At 41.8% G+C, this 23,364-nt stretch overlaps 1 protein-coding gene across 1 annotated transcript in view; it reads right to left on the minus strand.

Moving 5' to 3' along the window:
• Positions 1 to 2,709: 2,709 nt before the first annotated feature.
• LOC126997877 (probable helicase with zinc finger domain) overlaps positions 2,710 to 23,364 on the minus strand; it is a 76,914-nt gene continuing 56,259 nt past the window's right edge. The window contains exons 12-16 of the mRNA XM_050859090.1: positions 21,409 to 21,555; positions 19,989 to 20,175; positions 13,018 to 13,204; positions 8,034 to 8,924; positions 2,710 to 5,809 (exon numbers count right to left, since the gene is read on the minus strand). Coding sequence (XP_050715047.1) covers positions 4,582 to 5,809; positions 8,034 to 8,924; positions 13,018 to 13,204; positions 19,989 to 20,175; positions 21,409 to 21,555 — 2,640 coding nt within the window. The 3' untranslated portion in view covers positions 2,710 to 4,581. The remainder of the gene's footprint in view (positions 5,810 to 8,033; positions 8,925 to 13,017; positions 13,205 to 19,988; positions 20,176 to 21,408; positions 21,556 to 23,364) is intronic.

A 23,364-nucleotide genomic window follows, 5' to 3' on the forward strand; every position in this document is an offset into this window, starting at 1 on the left:
GTATTTTACAACTCTAAGCCCCGCCCCTTGCACCAAGGAGGCTCCGCCCCCTTCCACCTGATTGGCTGAAGCTTACCAATGGGAGTATATGATTCAGCCATATTACATATCATATATGATCGGGATTAACCCTTAGAGTACGGGCGGCGATATATATCTCTGGATGGTGTGCACGGGGAAAATTTAGGCATTTAAAAGAGGTGGAAATGGTGTCTTTCTTCTTTCCAATAATTGTATATTCATCTAGTATATGTGGTGCTGTAATTAAACTTCTCTCCTAATAATAATAAAAAAGTTATGACAGCCAAAAATATTGCGCATTTTCTCGTGGCCGTGACGCGTCGCGTGGAAGCACCCCACACTCTCTCTCTCTCTCTCTCTCTCTCTCCCTACCTACTTGCCCCTCCCTCCGCTGTCAATGTCACTACCATAGCAGTCATCAAAGTCACTGTCACTTTAATTCGCCCGCGCTCTACTTCCGCCCGGAGCAGAGGAACTGCTTGACGCGTCACGAGACATGACAGATGTATTCCGAACAAAAGTGGAAAATGATCTGTGGCCTTCAGTAGGCTGCGCGCTGGAGACGAATGAGAGTGTGTACGGATGCCAGATGTCTCCACCATTCTTCTGAGTCAAGAACTGGCAGTATATTTGAAACATAGGGAGTGTAGAGTGTGATGATTATATATATGATCCCCGTACGGGTGGCGTGTGGTAGTGCACTTATATATATACGATCGTCATAATCTAAGGGTTAATCAGTGTGGTAGGCCTGAAAATAAATATTAACTATTATTATCTCAGTAACTACCAATACTGCACCTGCCATTAATTAAGATACAGCAATAACTAAAATATCATTTACGGCGAGGCGCGCATCACTGTTCCTCTAGCCTGGCCTAGCACACCAAGTGCAGAAGACATGAATTCCTGTATTTCCATTACTTCACACACCAATCTTTCACAAAAATAGAGTACAAGTTATCTATATAGTTCCTTGATACAGGGATATGTTTGATATAGCCATAAAGGTTTTTAGTCGTTGTTATTGTAGTCTGCGGGTAACAGTTGCTGCGTCGTCTGCTTCGCCCTTTGCCACATTCTGTTCCGTCAAGTTTGTGCGCCTCATCCAAGCTACAATAACTGACTAAAACCGTTTATAGTTGCATCAAACGTATCCTTATGTCAAGCAATTGTCTTAAAAATATATCATTTTCTATTTTTGTGAAAGAATGATATAGGAAATAATGGAGATACAGAACTTTGTCTTCTGCACTTAGCGTGGCAGGCCAGGCCAAAGGAACAGTGGTACGTGCCTCGCTGCAAGGAATATTTTATGGCACGTGTAGTATTGTTAGTTATTTAGGTTATGATAATTAGTATTTATTATCATACCTACCACATTGGTTAATCCCCATCATATGACATGTGATATGACTCATTCATAAACTCTTAATGGTAACTTTCAGCCAATCAGTAATATCATTTTAAATAGGAACAGCATAATTCTGACAGTAAACACAAAGAGCTTACTAGAAATAAAGTTTAAAAGCTAGAGATAAATGGGAATAAATGTGAGGGAAGGCTTAGGGAGAAGAGTGAACTCTTTAAAAACAATAAAATGCACAATCTAGTGCTACATAATGTGCTGATGAACCCAAACGAGTAAGAATGGGTGGATGGGTTTTAGGCATCTTGGTTCAGTGCCTTGCAAACACAGTATGAAAGGAGGCGTGCAATGAGAGGCACTGCACACGAGGAGAGTGGTGGCAGAAAGGAGGAAGGAGCAGATGGGTAAAAAAATATTCAACATAAATGTACTAACAAAGGCTTGATAAAAAGACATGAATATGATTGGTAGGAGTCAAGGGCTTAGTAAACATTCAATTGAAATATATAAAAATCCTTGAAATCATTAGCTGAACAAAAAGGAAAGAAACAAAACTGTCTGAAAAAATCATCTTTAGAGCTTCAAGTTCTGAGGCGGCTCAAGCACCACACACAACAAAGGCAGGTGTTTGGCCGCCAAAAAAGTTGCAAGAGAGAGGCGACATGCTGAAGGCAGTGGGTGGGAAAGGAAAGCCCCTGTAAAGGAGCAGGATGCCATACATGGAAATACTTGTAACTAAGGGAAGGAAGGAGTGAAAATCATGGCCTGACTGGAAGTTAAAATGTGAGGACAAAAACAAGTGAGGACTACTGTGACAGTCATCCTGAAGGGCTGCAGTGTAGGTGGCAGCAGGGCAGACACTAAAACAAGGAATACATTGTTATAAAGTATCACTTGGAACTTCTATTCAAAACAGGCGGTTTTCATTGGCGAGAAATCAAACAAGAGGATGTGAAAGTTATCCTTCCAGATATTATGTCTGGGCAGCATCACTGGCACAGGAGTGAGTGAGCTGCATCACTAACCTTTGCCTCACTGAAGCTGTCACAAATATGTACAGCAAAACACGTCACTTTCATGGCATGAAATTACAGTAGGTTTCAGTAAACGAATAAGGATTTATGATGCTGAAGGGTTTCTCGCAATGGAATGAAGCTAAAAATATATATATATATATATATATATATATATATATATATATATATATATATATATATATATATATATATATATATATATATATATATATATATATATATATATATATTCTTTTTTATTCCTATTTTTTTCTTTTTTGCTGTTTTTTTTTTTTTTTTTTTTTTTTGGGTAGTCTCCTGACCACATGCAGATTTTTATTTTTTATTTATTTATTTATATATGTATGTATGTATGTATGTATGTACAAAGTCCCCCGCTGCAGACACAGCTGGAGGGCTTCCACTACCAGATCAAATGCCAGCTGGGATTATAACTACCTACGAGGAGAGTAACTAGAAGCATGTTATTATGAGGCTGAAATGAGAGGACAAGAGCTTGCCATCAACACCCATTCCCTTCATGCACCGGCACCATGAAGACCAATGAGAGTGATGATGGAAATAATGATGATTATTATGACAAGATACAAATTATATTAATAATAATAATAATAATAATAATAATAATAATAATAATAATAATAATAATAATAATAATGACTGATAATAATTATACTAATAATATAAATAATAATAATAATATCAATAATAATAATAATAATAATAATAATAATAATAATAATAATAATAATAATGATAATAATAATAATGATAACAACAATAATACTACTAGTAATAATAACAACAAGTACAGCCAGATGTACGAAGAAAGGTTTAGCCCGTCAAGACAAGGTTGAGGTTCCCGGAAGGTTCAAAGGCTGTTACAGCCACACTAAAGCTGGCTCCCTACACACCTGAATATCGAGTCCATCACACTGGAAACTTTTCAGTGCATATTAATACAAAAATAATAATATTGTGTTCCAACAAAAATATTTAGAAATTTCTTGAGGAAGATGCACACAAACATGAAGAAGACAAATAAGCAGAACACGGGAGGGAGCACGGGTCTGACACTCGGGTGCGGACACTGTGCTAAACTTTGATAGGCAAACGTACTAAAGCATATTTTTTTTCATCATACATTTTAAAACTTTTCAAAATTGTTAACTTCACAAAAATATTAAAATCTACTTATTTTCATTTGACGAGCCAGTTGAGGAACACGTCCTCGGGCAGGTATGGATGTGAACCAATGTTCGCAATGTAACGGGGCAACCGCTTTAGTAAAATGGAAAACAATGGTCCCAATTGGCTAGAGAGAGAGGATGGGAGTCTTCAGGTACAACAGTTGGGTCAGTGCTGGCTGTTTCTCACTGCATTGAAACTGTAGCATACCAAGATGTGTTTTCATCTCTCTGCTGTAACCTCTAGTCATCACAAGAACTAAACATCAGTCACTAGGAAGAGTAGTGATGGACACACAACCACGTGTATACATGCTTGTATGCACACACACACACACACACACATACACTCACACACACTCACACGCACCCACACCCACACACACACTGTGGTTATAAGAACATAGAGGCCACTGCCAGTGCCATGACAAAAAGACAGTCATATTCCCTTAACCTAAACTTATGATACTGTTCTCTGAATTTGTAACCTACTTTTTTTTTGTACTTTATGTGCTATATATTAAAATCCTACTTAATTAATCCAGCTGGCTTTATACAATAATGATTTCTAGTAAAAGACTACTGGCACTATACACTGTTAATCCAATAAAACACGGCAAACACACAACACCAAGAAGAATGCCTCGGAATCATGTAGGAAGGTCTCACTGTAAGGAATCATCACTCATCATGCTTAGATCACTGCTGCTATACATGTTGGCTGAAAATAAAACGCAGATATGCGTCTTCAATGTTGAGTTCAAAAGATTCACTCTGAGGAGTTTCCTGACTACTAATGCTGGTGAAAAATAAAAGTACTGATCATGTAAGCCAAGCTGTGACTGACAAAGTTTCATGGACTAACAGCTTAGAACAATGTATTTTTTCCACAGCTGAAAGATGATGTAAACAACCTTGTGATGAGAAACATGAACAGGAAGTTCCCACATGACATCACAGGCCCACACTAAGGGAAGTACTGGTAAAAAGGACTATTCCCAGAGAGCAGATTCTTGCCACCTAGCTCGTTTTGTGAATATACAGTTTCCTCACCTTTGTTGGCCTCAGAGCCAGCAGCAGGAGGCTGAAGGGAGGAGCGCAGCACACCAGCGTAAGTCTTGCTGTCCCTCCTGTCCACATCAATTGAACCAGTGAAACCGAAGGAATCAATGGATTGTGCCATGTTCTTCAGGCCAAGCTCTCCATGAGTGGTGGTGGACATGCGAAGGTTGTCTCTGAGGGAATACACTGTACGGTCTGGTGCCTCACCTCCTGGTGGCAGACCTCGACTTGAGGCCTCTCTGCTGCCACGCCTCAGGTACAAAGGCAAGCTTGGGGTTCGGTATCCAGGGGCAGTCTCTGAGAGGTCTAGTCGAGAGATGGGATCCACTAAACGGTTGATGCCACTAAATCCAGGAGGGGGTGGGATGCTGGTACAGTTTCCTTTACCCTGCAAGTCTTCTGCCTCTGTTGGTGATCTCACAGGACCCCTGGCTGCATCCATGGGCCTCTCAAAATCCTTAGCATTCCCTAAAGGTCCCCCAGGAGCTCGGGAGAGGACAGGCGGGGTGAGAGCAGAGGTGTTGTTCTGGTGACGGCTGTGCAGAGACGCCTCTAATTCTTGCACGGTCACCATCTTCCCAACATCAATTTTAATAGCAGAGGAGGATGAGGAAGAGGAAGCAGACCATGGGCTGACAGGAGGGGGAGGCATGTGTGTGGGGGGTCTGACAGACATATTGCCTTGCCAGGAGTCAAGCGGGGGGCTACTTACCCTTGTACTGCCCCTGCCTTCCTCTGCATCACACTCAAAGGCAGGCCAGGGAGTCTGCTTGCTGGAGGGCAAATCACCAATGAGCTCGTCAATGGCACGGACCACATCAGGAATGTCTGGAGGCTGCTCTTCCCTTGGTATCCTTCCATTGGACTGCGGTTGTGTTTTGGGGGCGGGGTGGGTGGGCTGAGGGTGTGGAAAATGGTGGAACGCCATGCTGGGGTGGAGATCACAGTGTGCAGGCAAGCGAGGGTGGTGGGTGTAGTGCGGGTTAGGGTACGGGAGGTTGGGGAGAGGGTGAGAGGGTGGGGGAGCAGGAGGGGGATGAGGAGGATGGGGAGGGGGATGAGGAGGAGGGGGAGGATGAGGTATTGTCTGAAGTCTGCTACTCAGCCCTCCATCATTTGGACTCGAGTGTGAACTGTAAATATAAAACAAATATTTTTATATTATTCCAAAAAATAAAATAAAAATTTTGAGAGTACTTGAGTCAAATTTCCAATACTTTTGAATTGAATCCATAAAGTTGGCTATTACCGTTTACCGTTTACTGTTGATGAGGTTTCAGGCCTCGCTCCACTGCTAGTGCAGCGCTCTGCGAGAGCCGTCAACAATTACGATGTTAGCCTCGATAATAATCCTTGATACACTTCACAACGTTGTAGTGAGTAAGTGAGTCTTGATTGCTTTCATGAATAGCTTACTGATGTCCTTTTAATAAAACTTGGCATCATCATCAGTGTCTTGGCTGTGTGGCACTAAATTATTTCCAGCTCAATGAACATTTTACATTTAACACAATTTGTCTCTGAGTATAAACACTAATCAATAGCCATGGTCGGCTATGTTACGAATTCTCTCAATTTCAGTCTGAAGAATTACACAACACTGGTCATTCACTGAGTGGTTGATTTCAGGCTTCTTGTACTTCACACAATTTATGCATTTCTTCTCAGCCATGGAGCACTCCTTGGATTTGTACATACATGCATACATTTAATTTGCTTTCTTTTGATGCCAAATATATATATATATATATATATATATATATATATATATATATCTATATATATATATATATATATATATATATATATATATATATATATATATATATATATATATATATATATATATATATATATATATAGATATTATATATATATATATATATATATATATATATATATATATATATATATATATATATATATATGGTAACAAAAGAAATCAAATCAAATATATTATTCATAAATGGGAAGAAATATGGTTGAATACTAAATAAAATATAAAATAACATGTATAATAAGGTGCTTAATATAGACTGATTGATATAGTTAAATGATTATATAAAAATAGTAACTTTTTATATAGATATCTTAAAATGATTTTAATAAAAGATTGTCAACATATTGAAGTGTTCAGATATGAATTTTTATGCAGATATATTAATTTTTGTGGCGTCGGAAGGTTTTTCGTCGCGGCGCGTGAAATGAGTCAGATTCGGCGAATGTTTGTCGCGAATTCTGGTCGAGCTTGAGCAAAAACTACTGAAGCTAGGAAGGCGTGCTTGGTGACAAATGAAAGCTCTTTTAATACAGATTAATAATCAGAAGGAAAAAAATTGGAAAGCACTAAATAAATAAAAAAAAAGTTTTATAAGCCAAAAACTAGGACGTGTCCAAATCGCGGCAAAAGGGCCGAAAAACAGGCTATTTTGTGACGGCTCGACAACAAAATTGGAATCGAGCTATCAAAAAATCCTTCAAGCTGGTCAAACTATATTGCCAAGAGCTACATGCCAAATTACAGCTTTCTAGAGGCAATAGCAATGCCACACTAGACAAAAATGGCACAGTGTCTGAAATTCGTCAAAATCGCTCTCAAAAGGGTTTACGTTTCGAGCTCTAGCAACGAAACTACTGGGAGTGGAAAGCATAATGGTAGAGCTAAATTATTTGTTAAATAAGTTTTTAGAAATTCTAAAAAAAATGAGTGGATTTCAGGGTTGGGAACTCAAAAATAGTTTTTTTCAGTGGTTTTTTGTAAATTTATTCAATTTTTACCCTTTCGAGTCTGGTTTTAAGCCCAGTCACTTAGTGCAAAATATAGCCCTTTCATTTTGCCATCGATTGATACCAAAAACATTTCTGTAGCCCCAGAAATAAGGGAGTTATGGGGATTCACACCAAAGCAGTTGATTTTCCAAAATTCGCGGCTTAATGACAAGGGCGCCGCAAAATCAAAAGAGTCCGCCGTCCATTACTTGAGATGTCACTGCTTATACCCGTTACAAATTCTAAATTTTTATCACACCCAGACTAAGTATTCCAGCAATTAGAAAAGAACTTTAATCATCAGCTGTGAACACATTATGACTTACCACTACCAACATATTGGTGATATTTTAGTGGGAATGATCAAATGACAAATCAATTTTGCACAGAATTTTCTTGCAAAAATCTTGGATTATTAATCCATTCTGTATCACTTGTAGAGCAAGCTTATGAGGCAGTTACGGTTTTGAGGGTCCCAAGTAAAAACTTGAGAGATTGTGTAAATGTTTGATATTGTCAGTCTGATCATTTTGCTTTGGTTGGTATGCTACTATTTGTAACACTGTTTAATTGCAGCTGTCAACTTACCTTTCCCAAGACTGTGTTGACATGGGCGACTCACTCTCAGCGCGGGACTGTGGCAGGCGAATGAGGGGCGAAGGGTTTGCGGTCAGCTGGCGCTCAGGGAAGTGTACATTGTTGAGGAACTGGTATGTCTTCTCCCCCTCAGTCTGCGTGGGCAGCCGCATCCCACGCTGGACCGGTGGCATGTGGATGGCACGAGTGAAACGTGTCCCCCTCAGGCTAGCCTGATGAGCCAGCATGCCGGGAGGCTGACCCGTCTGTTTGAGGTGCTGGTAGTGTGCTGGTAAAGCTGTCATATACAGGCTGCGGCTCACTGGGTCCAAGTCCGTTGGCCGTCGAATCAGAGGTAGTCGGTGGTTGGGTCCTCCACCTGACTGGTATGGGTACATGGGCACCACTGCTGGAGGCAAGGAGTACCCATAGCCTGAGGCCTCAAGAAAAGGTGCAGCGGTGGCTGTTGTGACGACAGCTTGCCGTAGGGGATGCGGTGCAGCTATGAGGGGCTGGCCCAGCCTGGTTGGTGCAGGCCGAACAATCTGAGGTTTTGGCATGGGTCCGTAGGGCATGGGAGACCAATGAGAGGCTAAAGATGAGGCCTGAGGGAGGTACTGCAGAGCTTGGGGTCCCACCATGGGGTGCACTTGGTAGTTGGTTGAGATGTATGAATTATAAGGAGGATATATGTTAATGTAGGGCGGCACGGCAGGCACAACAGGCAGAGGACGCAGAGATGGGTAGCACAGGTATCTAGGGATGAACTCCGGCGCCAGGGGGTTCAGTATGTAGGTCTTCTTTAGTTCAACGCCGTCCAGCTGTGAGCGCAGTGCTGACCAGGAGATCCCATATAACGACCCCGCCTCAGAACACAGCTGAACAAACCGCTCCCACAGTTTCCTGTTAAGTACATATTTAGCATAATCAACACTGTCATGAATGAAAGTGACCTACAAAATTTGGTCAATGTTTTTGATAGAGTCTGTAACAGGAGAAAGCTGAAAGTAAATGTCAACAAAAGTAAAGTGATGGTTTGTGAGCGAAGTAGAAGTGAGGTTGTAGATTTTGTATGCCCATATAGAGTGGGAATTGAATGTGAAAAAGAATGCAAAATAATTTTGAATGGTGAAGAAAAGGAGGAGGTCCATGAGTTTAAGTACCTTGGATCAGTTATGTGTAAGCATGGTGGTATGGAGGGAGAGATAAGAGAAGGGCATTGCAAGGAAGAAGGGTGATAGGGTCTTTGGGACGAATCATGAATGGCAGAAGTGTGAGCATGGAGGTAAAGAGGGATTTGAGAAATACAATAATAGTACCAACCCTCACATATGCAAGTGAAACGTGGGCCAGAAATGAAAGTCAGAGGTCTGGAGTGCAGGCAGTGGAAATGAGTTATTTGAGGAGTGCTTGTGGTGTGAGTAGAATGAATGGAATGAGTAATAAAAGTGTGTACGAGCATTTTGGAATGTGTCACAGGGGTGAAGGGAAGAAGTGTAGAGTGGTGGAAGAAGTGAAGTGACAGACTTTAAAGTGGTTTGGCCACATGGAGCGAATGGAGGAGAGTAAGATGACCAGAAGGGTGTATGTGAGTGAGATAGAGGGAGGGAATGCTAGAGGACGACCTCCAGTGAAATGGAGGGATAGGGTGCAAGAGTACGTTAGGGAGAGGGGGGAAAGATCTTTGAGAAACTTTGAGCAGGCAAGGAGGGAGTGTCTGGATAGAGAAAGTTGGAAGCTCTTCTGCCGTGGCCATCCCCTGGTGGGAGCTCCTAGGAGCAGGCGTCGATGAAATGATGATGATGATGAATGATGAACACTGTCAAGCTCACAATAAAATGGGGAACCATATATTTTTTAAGTTTAACTACCTCTCTAGCCACCAATATTATCAATCAGTGGGGGCATACACCAGGGTGATGCCTCCATCAGGCAAGTCTCCGTGCAGGCCACAACCTTATCCTAAAAACCTCCTGGCAGGATCTATCAACTTATTAAAGCCACAAACTCCGTGGGCATCCCCTTGGCCTCCTCCACTTGGGGTTGTCTCTTATAAAAACAACCTGGTGAGCAGGGTTGACTTCTGGACAGCTTGCCACACGCCCGTATAGCTGGAGTTGGCAATCCCAAACTAAATAAGCCTCAAATCAGTCTCATGAAGTAGTCACCAGTTTGACACAGTCATTCTAGCAATATCCCATGTTTCTGCATAGGCACCTATTACTAAAGTCACCAATCCACCTCTTCAAATTACTCATTTACGTCCATGTCTCAAAGCCATAGAGTAAGACAGGGAGCACAAGTGACCTGAAGACTCAAACCTGCACAGGCATCAACAACACAATATACTCATGCTTAGTGACTCCATATCACTGCAGGCTAAACCAATCTACCATAAGATTTCTTGACAAGACCCACCATTGTTCTGCACTTTGCTACTAAGGTATGTGAAATTTTCAAAGATATCAATGTCCTCGCCACACACATGAACAGACTGTACTGCTTCATTCAGTAAGCCCCCAAACACCTGTACCTTGGTCTTAATCCAGGAAACCTTAAGGCTGGGTTCACACGAGACATTTTTAGTGGTCAGTGGCCACCACAAAAAATTATCGCCACGAAAAATGATGGGTAGGTGCACCATGCACACGAGCCACTCGGTGGCAGCCCTAATGAGGTCAGCGCGTGGGGTTATGGATCTCGTAGAGGCAGCAGCTGTCTGTGCTCTTGGCAAAAAGCGCTGGGTTCACCCCATATATACTTAGCAACAGACTACTGCGTGTAGCATTCCACACATTATTCACAGAGCTAAAAGAACACGATAATTTTTTTACTACTTCAGGAGGTCACAGGGTAGGTTTAATCATCTTATGACAATAACTGGTCCACGGATAACACGGCAGGACATCAACATGAGGAATTGTGTCCCAGTAGAAGAGAGACTTGCGATAATTTTAATATAAGACTGAACATGAAGAATATTAAGTCACATTAGATGTAATTTATTGACATAATTCAGCAGTCTTTGTGGTTACATAACATTTTCCCCTTTATACTTCTTGGTAAATAAAACTACCACATTCAGTAATTAATTCATATCAGAATCAATTAATATGCAAAACTGTGAAACGAAATGAAACATTAGTTCTGAAAGCATATAAGAGCTTATCCATTATATCCTGAACACAAGTTATGCGTGAAGGTCAAACTTATACATCATTATGACGGTTAAAATTCAGGTGTTCAAGTGTCAAGACAGAGGGAAGGCAGCGGGTGGCAGGGTGGTGGCCACCGATAGTGGCTCGTGTGCACGCTGCCATTTGAAACAACGGTATCTATCGCTGGCCACTGTGGCCGCCACAGTGGCGTGGTCGGAAAAATGGCTCCGCCCGCCACAACTCGCCACTGTTTTGTGGCGACCACAAGAAAATGGCCCGTGTGCATGCACCCACAGAGATGTGTGTGTTCTATTTTGACCATTATTTTGTGGCAGCCACTGACCACTAAAAAGTGGCTCGTGTGAATCCAGCCTAAGTACTATGGACTTCACTTCCTTGTGCAGTGCCTCACAGAGCTACACCAGAACGTCCAGTGACTCGCAAGGATTACTGCATCATCAGCAAAAACTAGGTCAGTGACCTTGGTATTAACAACAGATGCTCCATAATGATTTTGATATACAACTCAGCCTAATACCCAGTCCATGCAAGTATTGCAAAGTGATGGGGCCAGGACACAGCCCTGCCTCACTCCCGTGTTCACAAGAAAGAAATGGGACATGCCCCCCACACTTCACAGCACTCTCGGTCCCAGAATACAGGTCAGTCAATGGACCAACAGTCCTGTCAAGAGTCCCAGAGTGTCTGTTGCGGACACCGATTCGGGGATGAAATCTGATTTTTGCCGGACTTCTGTTTCATACATTTTGAGTAAGGTATGTAATGAATTTATGAAACAGTGGCTTCACAAGTGCTATGGATAACTAACATTGTTTTCATAAGAATTTGAGTGAGAAGAAAATGGGCACATTTTTAGTATAAGGACACTAGTTTGATTAAAAGGAGGTAGTACAGTGCATACTGCACTGTACTATTGTATATTGTACTTGAAACGTTAACCCCTTCAACACGAGGATGCGTATACTGCGTCCTTGCGTGCCCTGTACCATATCTGAGGACGCGCATACTGCGTCCTGGCTTGCTTTAGCCAATATACGAGTTATTTTATCTTTATATTTATGATTACATCTCAAAATTATCAATTAATTTATGCTTCTTTATGTGCACCATTTAATTCTGCATGTTTTCATATATAATACATGATGATTATGTTGAGTTTATGGCTGAAAACTTGTTATATTCAACAGCAACATTTGAAATTTGGCGCGCACGGCGATCCTGGCTACGGCGCGGGGCGCTGTTTTTGCCCGGCCATAGTGAGTTTCTTTATGTGCACCATTTAATTCTGCATGTTTTCATATATAATACATAATGATTGTATTGAGTTTATGGCTGAAAGCTTGTTATATTCAACAGCGACATTTGAAATTTGGTGCGCGCGGTGATCTCGGATACAGCTCGGGGCGCTGTTTTGGCCCGGCCGTAGTGAAGGGGTTAAACTCGATTTTTCCTTATCCGTGATCGAATTTGGAATCTAACATCTGTGTATTTGGAGGGATTACTTTAGACAGATAGATAGATATCAAAATTTATGAAAACAATCAAGCTTGTTTTGAAGTTGTTTCTCTTTTATTTTACTTTTTTCTTAAGGTGTCTGTGTGAGTGTGTGGGGGGGGGTCTGTCTCTATCTTTGCCTGACATGCCTGACTACATCGATATCTGGTGCAGCATAATTTTGGATGGTTGCTGCAAGCCACGCACACAGGAGCATATGAACTGACATACATATACCATATAAATAAAACAGTCATATATAATAAGAGCTAAATATTGTGAAAAGGTCATAAATACAGTAGAGAACACTGTGAACTACTTACCGGCATTTGCCAACAGAGCAGAGGGAGACTGGGTCACCCACCACTGCCACCAGGCTCTGTGCCCGGGTGATGGCAGTGGTGAGCAGCTTTGCATTGGACAGGAAACCAAAGTCGAGGCCTTCATCTCCTGCCTTGCACGTGTGGCGGGTACGAACAGTGGACAGAATGATGACACGGAACTGTTTCCCTGAAAAAAATAATAATAATAATAATAATGAAAGCTAAACTGAAGCACAATAAGCATTAAACCCTCGCAAAATTTTACCTCAGATATTGACGCACAGTAGGTAATGCATGGCTGTAATACAGTAGTCCCTTCATATGCACTTTTTTATGCACCGTTTCAGTTAAGCATGGCTGAGCATGAGAAAAGTTATATATAAAATCATCACAATTATAAAAAAAAAAAATAGTAGTACATATACATAAATTATATTGAATATTTATTATTTACATTAAGCATATATTGATAATACTATATATGTGAAATAAATGACAATAAATTAAAATGTCAAAGGTAATAATAACTGGATCATAACTACCAGCAGATGCTCAGTTGATACACGCAAACAGACAGACAGCGGCAGCGGAGATGAAGCCCTTGCCATTTCCTTTTTCAACTTTCCGTTTGGGCAAAAATATGAATGAATGATATACATACTAGACTCCAGTACATACTACATTCACAGGCAAGAGTAAGGACATAGCATGACACTTAACAGCATGAGACAGCAATAAACAAATAGCTCCAACATGCACGTGGCCACCTAGCGAGTGTTGCGGACACATCGGGGGAAGAAATGTGATGTATGCTGGGACTCCCATTTCATTCAATTTGAGTAATTTTTTTTCTTTTTTTCCAGCCTTTAGCGGGGGTAGGTTTTCTTGAGGGGCCTGGATGGTAGTCATGGCACAGGCAAGTGTTTATAGTGGCGCCATCTTTTCTTGGCTCATGCTGCCCCCCGGAACTCCTTGATTCACTTGGACGGTTTCCTCTAGAGTCCGGGTTGATGGGTGGTCTTCAGGACAGCATGTAGGTAGTCTTAGGCCACTCGGCGGTGACTGAAAAATCCCAGGTCGTAGCGCGGGGATTCGAAACCGCGTCGTCCATCACGCGGTGAATGTGGAGCCCGTACGCTACCACTCAGCCACCGCCTACCCTAAGATATGCAATGAATTTTAGAAACACTGGTTTGACAAGCGCTTTGGATAACTCTGACAGTGTTTTCATTCAAAATTAAGTGTCAGAAGAAAACCGGCACATTGTACAGCAGAAGAACACTCGGTAGTTTGAGTAACAGAGGGTAAACTTTCCTTTTCAGTCATTACCCGCTGTGTATTGTACTTGGAATGTTATGCACAATTTACCTTATGCATGGTCTAATTTGGAATCTAATATCAGTGTACAAGGAGGGATTACTGTACTCTGATTTCTGGGTTGAAGGTCTGAGTTCACACGCACACCCTAATCCCTCGTGCAGCTGGAGGTTTTTTTTTTTCCTCTGGAGTCGGGTTGATGGGGGTCTTCAGGACAGCATGTGGGCCACCTACCCTGGAGTGGTCAAGAATTGTGTTATTTAATGTGTAATTACTTCGGGAATTATTTCTTCCCACACTAAGGATGATCTATTTGTCGATGTTAAACTGCATCATCCATTGTCAGCCCACTCCTACAGGCTAGTTACTTCCTCTTGAACACTGTCATTGTCTGAATTAATTAGTGCTCCTATTTTGTGTCATTAGTAAAGTTGCTTATGTTACTTGTTATAGCACTGTCACGATCGTTAATGTCAATGATAAACAGTATTGATCCAGAAATGATCCCCGCCGGATGCCACGAGTAACTCAAGTCCAATCTGATTTATTCCCATTATCCTCAAATATTTATGAGAGATTTACTTGCAGATATTTATGCTCTGCGGACGAGTATTATACGTGAATGCTACTCATATGACATACTGGACTGTATGTGTGTGGGTGCTTCATTACAACGCTACTTTTGTTGATATGTGTTTGAGAGAATCTTCCTGCTGTCCTACTGAAGTATTTCAACTATATTACTGAAAAATCTAAATGTGGCCTAACTGTGATTTTAAAAGTTGGTCTTTATAGTATGATATAATTATAATTATAGCTTATTTCCAAGGCCCTCCAGTGACCCTCATTTGGGTCGCGACCATGGGTCTGGGAACCACTGCTCTAGATGGTCACATATATTTTTAGCTTCAATAAACTCAAACAATTATCCTACAACTGACGTCAAACCAATTGCACAGTAATTAGACATTACTGGTAGTTCTCAAGTTACGATGGGGTTTGGTTCCAACAGGCCGGTTATAAGTCAAATTGGTCGTAATCAAAATTAACATTGAAAATATAAGAAAATATCACCCAGATGTCGCTGCGGATAGAGCAGCGTTCCTGTGCCTCCTACCCTTCCCCTTCACTCCGCCTCTGTCCCCAGGCGCTCGCCTGACCCCAGCCCTGTTGACCCATTAGTCATGAAACATTGTGCAATGTTGCTCAACGGAGCTATCAGTTTTGCCAAGATGGTGGCATTAGCCAAACACCCCACCTAGTTGTTGCACTGGAGGTTGTGTTGACATGGGGGGGTGCAGTATTTGTAAGCAAGAGACACGTCGTAGTTATAAGAGAGGCCAGTGTCACCTCTGCTGCATCTTCTTACCTTCTGTGAATGTTTCATTCAACTTTGATTGCTGTATCCGTTAAACGGTCACCTATAAGAGCTGCTGTCGAAATATTGTGAGGGAGCCGTTGTTATCAGATGCAATTTTGGGTGCACTCAGCTGATTGACTGTCCAGTCTGGCTCACCCCTCACCTGAAGGGAGTTGTGGAGGCTAACAGGTGGACCAAACACAGCTGAGACTTGTAAACAATGGAGATAACTTGGTAGACTCACTCCACTCTTGCTGGGCTCACATGCTAGCCATCTGGCATCTCCTAGATCTTGTAGTATACTAGTATAGCAGACGGGTATGGGTATAATTTTACAAGTTCGCCTACCTCACACTGACAGACGGAACGGTGTTTTTTTGTTTGTTTGTTTATGTTGGTAGTTTTCTGTGTGCTATGAAATAATCTGGTAACTGTTTCTGTTGGAAATCATTAAATCACTAAATGATTGACTTTTCAATGCCTGTTGTGCACACGCCGCCACCTGCTGCCGCAGCTGTAAAATAGATCGCAGAGAGAGCTTACTGTCTCTATATTTCACTCACCGCTAACAAAGATCACAAGTGGACAAACTATAACAAAACCAGGCAAATTAATGTCTTTCCTGCTGTGTATTTCCCCAGTGCGCATGCGTGGTGGACAGCAGAGTCATTTATTTCTGCGAGGAGGTATTTCTCGCACACCGGCCGGCATAATGGGCCACCCCCGCCGCCACCCTGTCCCATCTTGTGCTTTGTATTTCCGCCGCCCCACACTGAGTGTCGAGTAAATTTAAACTAACGAAACCTAACTTAACCGACCTAACCTAACCTAACCTACGTAACGGGCGACCCCCTAAGCTGTGTCAGTACCGACACTCACAAACACTTGGCTAGTTTCCATAACATTTACATCCCCTGGATTGATGCACAAGACTTTCTTGTGGTGTAAATACATTCTTCATTTGAATGGGAACCACAAGGAGGAAAATATTTCATCAGGTGGGCTGAAAAGACTACAGTAACTGAAGAATGGGTCAGTAGATAAAGGGAGGAGGGCGAGGTGGTTAGCAAATGCTGTTGTACTTATCGGGTGGTTTGGTCAAAAACTTTCCTCGGTTGGTCCCCATGGATTTCTGACCCTCTGGCCATGTCCGTTATATCCAGAATCCGTTATAAGCAGGTCCGTAATATTGAGGGTTTACTGTATATCACTAATGTTACTGGCCTGGTCATAAGTGTGAGCAATTATAAGTCGTCATTACTCAAGGACTACCGGTACTGATTTATTCCCCTTCTTATAAGTGGACATAACACAAGCCTTTTCCATAATGATGGCACTATGCCAGTGTCAAGAGGCTTCCTAAAGAAGATGGCCACTGGCCTGGAGATTACATCCTTAAATTCCTTTACAACACACAGGAAAATATCATCTGGGCCAGGCAACTTAGTTTTCTTCAGTTTATCTATCTCTTCAATGACAGCCTCTCTGGTTATACTGACATCACGTAACATTTCTTCTTCCCTTCCCTTGAATTTGACTAGTGCAAGAAGGAACCAACACCGTCCTTCAGGTACGTCAATAGAAAACTGAAACGGGAGAGAATTGACAAACTAAAAGTGGAGGGAAGGGTCTATGAAGATGTGGTAATGCAAGCTGAAATTATGAATGAAAGATTTCAATTGAGTGGCCAAGACTACGCACATGCTGTCCTGAAGACCACCCATCAACCCGGACTCTAGAAGAAACAGTCCAAGTGAATCAAAAGTGAGTTCCAGGGGGCAGCACGAGCCAAGCATAAATGGCGCCACTATAAAAATTGCCTGCGCCATGACGGGCTTGGGCTGACCACCAGGCCCCTGAAGAAAGCCTACCGGTGCTACAGGCAAAGACGTAAATTTTTTTTTTTTTTAAATGGTCTTTGCATAAGAAAATTATTTCCTAGACCTAGAGCATAAAGGAGTGACTAAGAACCTAGATCTGGAAACATAAAAGTAGTAGTGAATAATGTACATAAAAGATCTAATAGGCCCACTGGTCTGTCTTATTGGATACTTGACAAATGAAGAGCCAAGTGGCAGGAAAGATTTACAGCATAAGTGTATTCACTCAGGGAGAGAAAAGTGCAATGATAGTGGAAGAGGCGCTGTTGTGCCAATCTACAGCAAAGGAAACAGGGAGGAACTACTGAACTTTTGGACCAGTGTCATTGACTATAGTCGGTTCCACGAGAACTGGCATAGATTTTCCTTCAGGGGTGGACTTGCGGACTTGGCATCACTGCTTGAGTGACAATCTCCGCGCCGCTCACTGGCTGTTGTTTCCTAGATCTAAGCTGCAGCAATTTTGTTTGCCATGACGCAGCCTACTGTCTCTCACTCTCTGGTACCTCTTAAAATCAACACTTTTGGTTTATAAATGTAGTTATTCTTATAATTGCTCTTCCTTATGGCTATTTATTAGTTTATCCCCCACAAATATTATAAACATATTTCAGGAATAATGACAAGACGATGAAAGAAATGAGAAGGTTCTTGCCTCAGGCCAATGTTTACGTTATGACTCCGTAGCATCACTACACATTATGTTAGTACTCAGCCAGGCCTAAAAATATACCAAGAAATCTTACAATAAATTAGTTAATTAGACTGTAGCCTAGCGCTTTGTGGTAGTAAAAACTAGTAAAAGAAGTAGCATCAACAGTCGCTTCATTTACTGGACACTGTTCATTTATGTGCAATTTTGACTTAGTTTTGTTATGACTGCCTTTTCAGATTAATTTATAACAGTTCAAAAGGCACATACTTATCAATAAGCGGAGTCTAAGGCTCTTCGTCTCATCAGTTCTCCTCCTCATACTGATAGTCTTCTACCTCTTAAATTCCGCCGCAATGTTGCCTCTCTTTCTATCTTCTATCGTTATTTCCACACTCACTGCTCTTCTGAACTTGCTAACTGCATGCCTCCCCCCCTCCCGCGGCCCCGCTGCACACGACTTTCTACTCATGCTCATCCCTATACTGTCCAAACCCCTTAGGCAAGAGTTAACCAGCATCTTCACTCTTTCATCCCTCACACTGGTAAACTCTGGAACAATCTTCCTTCATCTGTATTTCCTCCTGCCTACGACTTGAACTCTTTCAAGAGGAGGGTATCAGGACACCTCTCCTCCCAAAATTGGCCTCTCTTTCGGCCACCTCTTTTGATTCTTTTTAGGAGCAGCGAGTAGCGGGCTTTTTTTATTATTGTTTCCTTTTTTTTGTGCCCTTGAGCTGTCTCCTTAGTTGTAAAAAGTAAAATAAAAAAATAAAAAAATAAAGATATCATTGCATTAGTTTTTATCAGTGCAATCTGTTACCCTACAACTCACAAAGGGTTTTGGTAGGAATACAAAGCCAATTTTATGTGCATCAGAACAAGTTAAGAACTGGCCAATGAGCGCGCAGTACCATCACCCATGCAATGATGCCAAGTCTGCGAGTCCACCCCTGAAGGAAAACCTATGCCAGTTCTCGTGGAACCGACTATAGTGAGGTCACTAAACTTCAAGAGAATAATGAGAGAGGTTGATAAATTATCTGGAAAAGATGGATACTTTGACTGAGAGCCAATTAGGATTCAAGAGTGGAAAGCTGTGTGTCACCAACTTGTTAAGCATTTACTCAAGGGAAACTGACACATTAGAGGAGAGAAACAGCTTGGTGGACTGTGTGTACCTAGGCCTGGCAAAAGTGTTCAATAAGGTACTACACAAGCAACCAATGTGGAAGCTGAGCATGCAGCAGGATCAAAAGGGAGCTTTCCGGGGTGGAGATCCCTGATGCCTCACAATGCAAAAATACCTTTTGAGAATGACAGGTTGCATGCATCCCTAGTCATGACTCATGTCAGTGATGAACCAGTACTTTGATCTACCTTATTTGCATTACTGAGACCTTTGAAAATACTAAATGTTTTTAACTTTTTTTTTACAACATATCGTCACTTTCGTAAGCAAACCCCTAAGTCAATATTTTCTACTTTACAGGAAATAGGAAAAGAGGTGTCATTATTTCATTTGGCTTAATATTTAGGCAGAAATGAAAAGGCCAATTCTAGAACACTCAAACCCTGAATGACGAAGGCAACTGTACAAAAATGGGCGTCACGTGTTAAAAAATTAATGTAGACAAAAACCTGGAAATTGCTGAAAAATGACTTAGGCGATTATTTTATGAGGGTGACGATATAGATAAAGCAAGCAGGACCTGGAGCAAACGATAACCCATGAACTCCCCAATGATCTTTTCTAACTCACCTTGGACATTCAAAACTCTCTCCACGTTGATCTTGTACAGTTTCCGTTTCCTCAGCTCCGCCCTGATCCGCACCATCTGATCAGCGTAGGGAGTCACCACACCAATGGAGCTCTCCCCTACTGGTCCCCACTCTGACTTGGGCCAATGGCTGATGATCTCACCCACTCGCTCACACACTTCATACACCTTAGAAGCAAAAGTTCACAATTGAAAGGGAACAAGAAAAAGGATTAAAGGAGACAGAGGGTGGCTGAGAAGTAAGAGGGAAGTGCCTTAACTCTACATAACTTAATTTTAGATCATAGTATTAGTACTGAATTCAATAATAAATATAGTCACCAAACTCAAGTAAGCCCTGGAATTTTAGCACCATAAAGAGGACAGTATAGGTCATCCTTTACCTTGCCAGCCTCTGTCACAGATGGTAACACAGAGGTGACGGCTTGGATGGAAAACCAGTGACAAAAAAGATACCTCATCACATAAATTATCTTTTCAGTGGGAAACTGCTGACCACTTTGTGAATAATAAACTGCCATGAATTTTTCTTGGGTCAAAGGAGAAACATTGCCTTGGGAGAACACAAGACAGTGTTTCCGGCCTATGTATCATTACACTGAGAACAGTTAATAATAAACTGTTACTGTTGTGCCAGCCACCTGTATGCTAATAAGGGACGCTTTCACAGTCATTTTGTTTGTTTTTTTTCGTCGTTACAATGGCCCAGTTTTAAAGTGGTATACTTTCACAAATGCACAATTATACAGTATTCTTTGGCACCATGTTTACATGCCGACCATCACCTCTGGATTGCCATTTGTAACAGAATGCTAAGGAAGTATATGAGCTAAACTGTCCTCTTTATAGAATTCCAAGGCTACTTGACTTTGCTGAATAAACTGAACAATAATACATTATCTTACTCATCAGCAATCAGCAGTGTACAACAGTCATGAAAATATTTTTGCAATGTGGTGTAAATATGATGATTAATCCTGAATCAGTCAACTACAGCTATGCAGCTACACCCCATGACTACCACACCCAAGAAGGCTGCAAGCCATTGAACCATTGCCATACACTCTTTAAAAGTCTTTTTCTTCACCTAATGGTAATTGCTGAAAGTAGTCTCAGCCTCCTGACTCATTTCCATGACAAGGTTTCTGTCAACTCCCTGGTGGGTCTCCCTTCCCAACAGCCATGGCCATCTCTTTTCTTTCCTCTCCTCCTCCACCCAGTGCCAGCAGGGCAGGGTCATTGCTGCACAGTACACACAGTGGCAGCAGGGTTCATCATTACATCTATATCACTATATACATTGATGGTCACCCTCACACTTCTCATTTGCTTGTGAGGACACAGTGAACTTACTCCCCAGGAAAACCTTCAGCTTACAGCTTGTCATATATAGTTATTCACCTCTGAATTATTGTGGAATGCAGTTGAGCTCGGGTCCTGGAAGTCTTCTCCTCGAGCAGTGAAGAGGGTGAGAGGGAAGAATTTTGGATGAGCCGTCTGCTTGCCGCTGGCTACGAGGCGGCCTTCATAAAACAGGTCAGATGTGTACTGAGGGAGAAAACATGCAAGAATTAAAAGATACAGCATGATGAAGAATTTGGTTATTATGTCTATTTCTTTAGTCTTGATCAACTTCTATCAGCTGCTTGATGTTCCCCACACAAAGCCACACCAATTTTGATTCACTGTCTTTTTTCATTCTGATTTCCTCATCACAATTCTCACCTTCCGCAGAGAACACACAGGACAGCCAGTGCTGTACTCTCCTTATCCCTTGGTTACCGTGCCTACTTGGTGCTGCCACAGCTGCATTACACTCAAAATCGCAATAGTCAAACAATAGAATTTATGATAATAATTAATATTGGTGCCCAGGAGGACTACATATTTTACACCACTTTTTTCATATTTTTACCCAGTTTCTCTGATATGTAAGGAAATGATATCTCAAATTAGGAATCATATGAACAACATCCATTTTATGACATTATTGTAAATGGAACTGATGCACATCCTTGTCAGGCCGGCAGGGCAGTGGCAGTGTGTGTGGAAACCCTGAACAAGATTGTTGGGAGTAGCGGGAGTCCTGGCAGGGCAGTGGCAGTGTGTGTGGAAACCCTGAACAAGATTGTTGGGAGTAGCAGGAGTCCTGGCAGGGCAGTGGCAGTGTGTGTGGAAACCCTGAACAAGATTGTTGGGAGTAGTGGGAGTCCTGGCAGGGCAGTGGCAGTGTGTGTGGAAACCCTGAACAAGATTGTTGGGAGTAGCAGGAGTCCTGGCAGGGCAGTGGCAGTGTGTGTGGAAACCCTGAACAAGATTGTTGGGAGTAGTGGGAGTCCTGGCAGGGCAGTGGCAGTGTGTGTGGAAACCCTGAACAAGATTGTTGGGAGTAGTGGGAGTCCTCGCTGCACTGGCAGGGCAGTGGCAGCGTCTGAGGGTGTTAGAACAATGTTGAGAACAACAGGAGTCCTTTCTGCACTTTCATTTTTTCTTTTTCCCAGCAAAGGAAGCAGCTCTGGGGCAACAAAAAATAAAACAAGCACACTCTGCTGCTCCCAAATAGGTAAGTGCTGCCCCAGTAAACAGAAGTCAGTAAGAGAGGCTAAAGAAAAGAAGTTTATTTTCTGTTGGAGAGGTGTCTTGATACCCCCTCTTGAAAGAGTTCAAGTGATATGCTACAAGATACACATATGAAAAAAGGCTGTTCCAGAGTACCAGCAAAAGGGAAGAAAATATGAAGATTCTGGCTAACTCTTGCACAAGGGATATTGACAGAATAGGGATGAGCTACAGTACCCTCTCGAGTTTCGCATTTGCTTCATTCCGAAGGTATAGCGCTAAGCTTGAGGATCGCGAAACTCGAGGTATTGAAATCCATGAAAAAGCACTCATTGGTTCCGACCCATGGGAAAAAAAATAACTTTTTTTCGACTTTACTCCTTGTTATCTCAATTTTTTCGACTTTACTCCTTGTTATCTCAATTTTTTCGACTTTACTCCTTGTTATCTCAATTTTTTCGACTTTACTCCTTGTTATCTCAATTTTTTCGACTTTACTCCTTGTTATCTCAATTTTTTCGACTTTACTCCTTGTTATCTCAATTGTTATCTCAATTTTTTCAACTTTACTCCTTGTTATCTCAATTTTTTCAACTTTACTCCTTGTTATCTCAATTTTTTCGACTTTACTCCTTGTTATCTCAATTTTTTCGACTTTACTCCCTTGTCATCTCAAAATACGTACGTACCTTGGTAATAGGCAGCAAATGGGAAGTGAGAACAAGTCGTTTTGATGCCACAGTTGAAGGCGGCTGCCTTACAATTATTGGCTGGCTGTTCTGAAAATACGTTTGTGAT

Source organism: Eriocheir sinensis, chromosome 13 (assembly GCF_024679095.1).
Source record: "Eriocheir sinensis breed Jianghai 21 chromosome 13, ASM2467909v1, whole genome shotgun sequence".
Lineage (NCBI taxonomy): Eukaryota > Metazoa > Arthropoda > Malacostraca > Decapoda > Varunidae > Eriocheir > Eriocheir sinensis.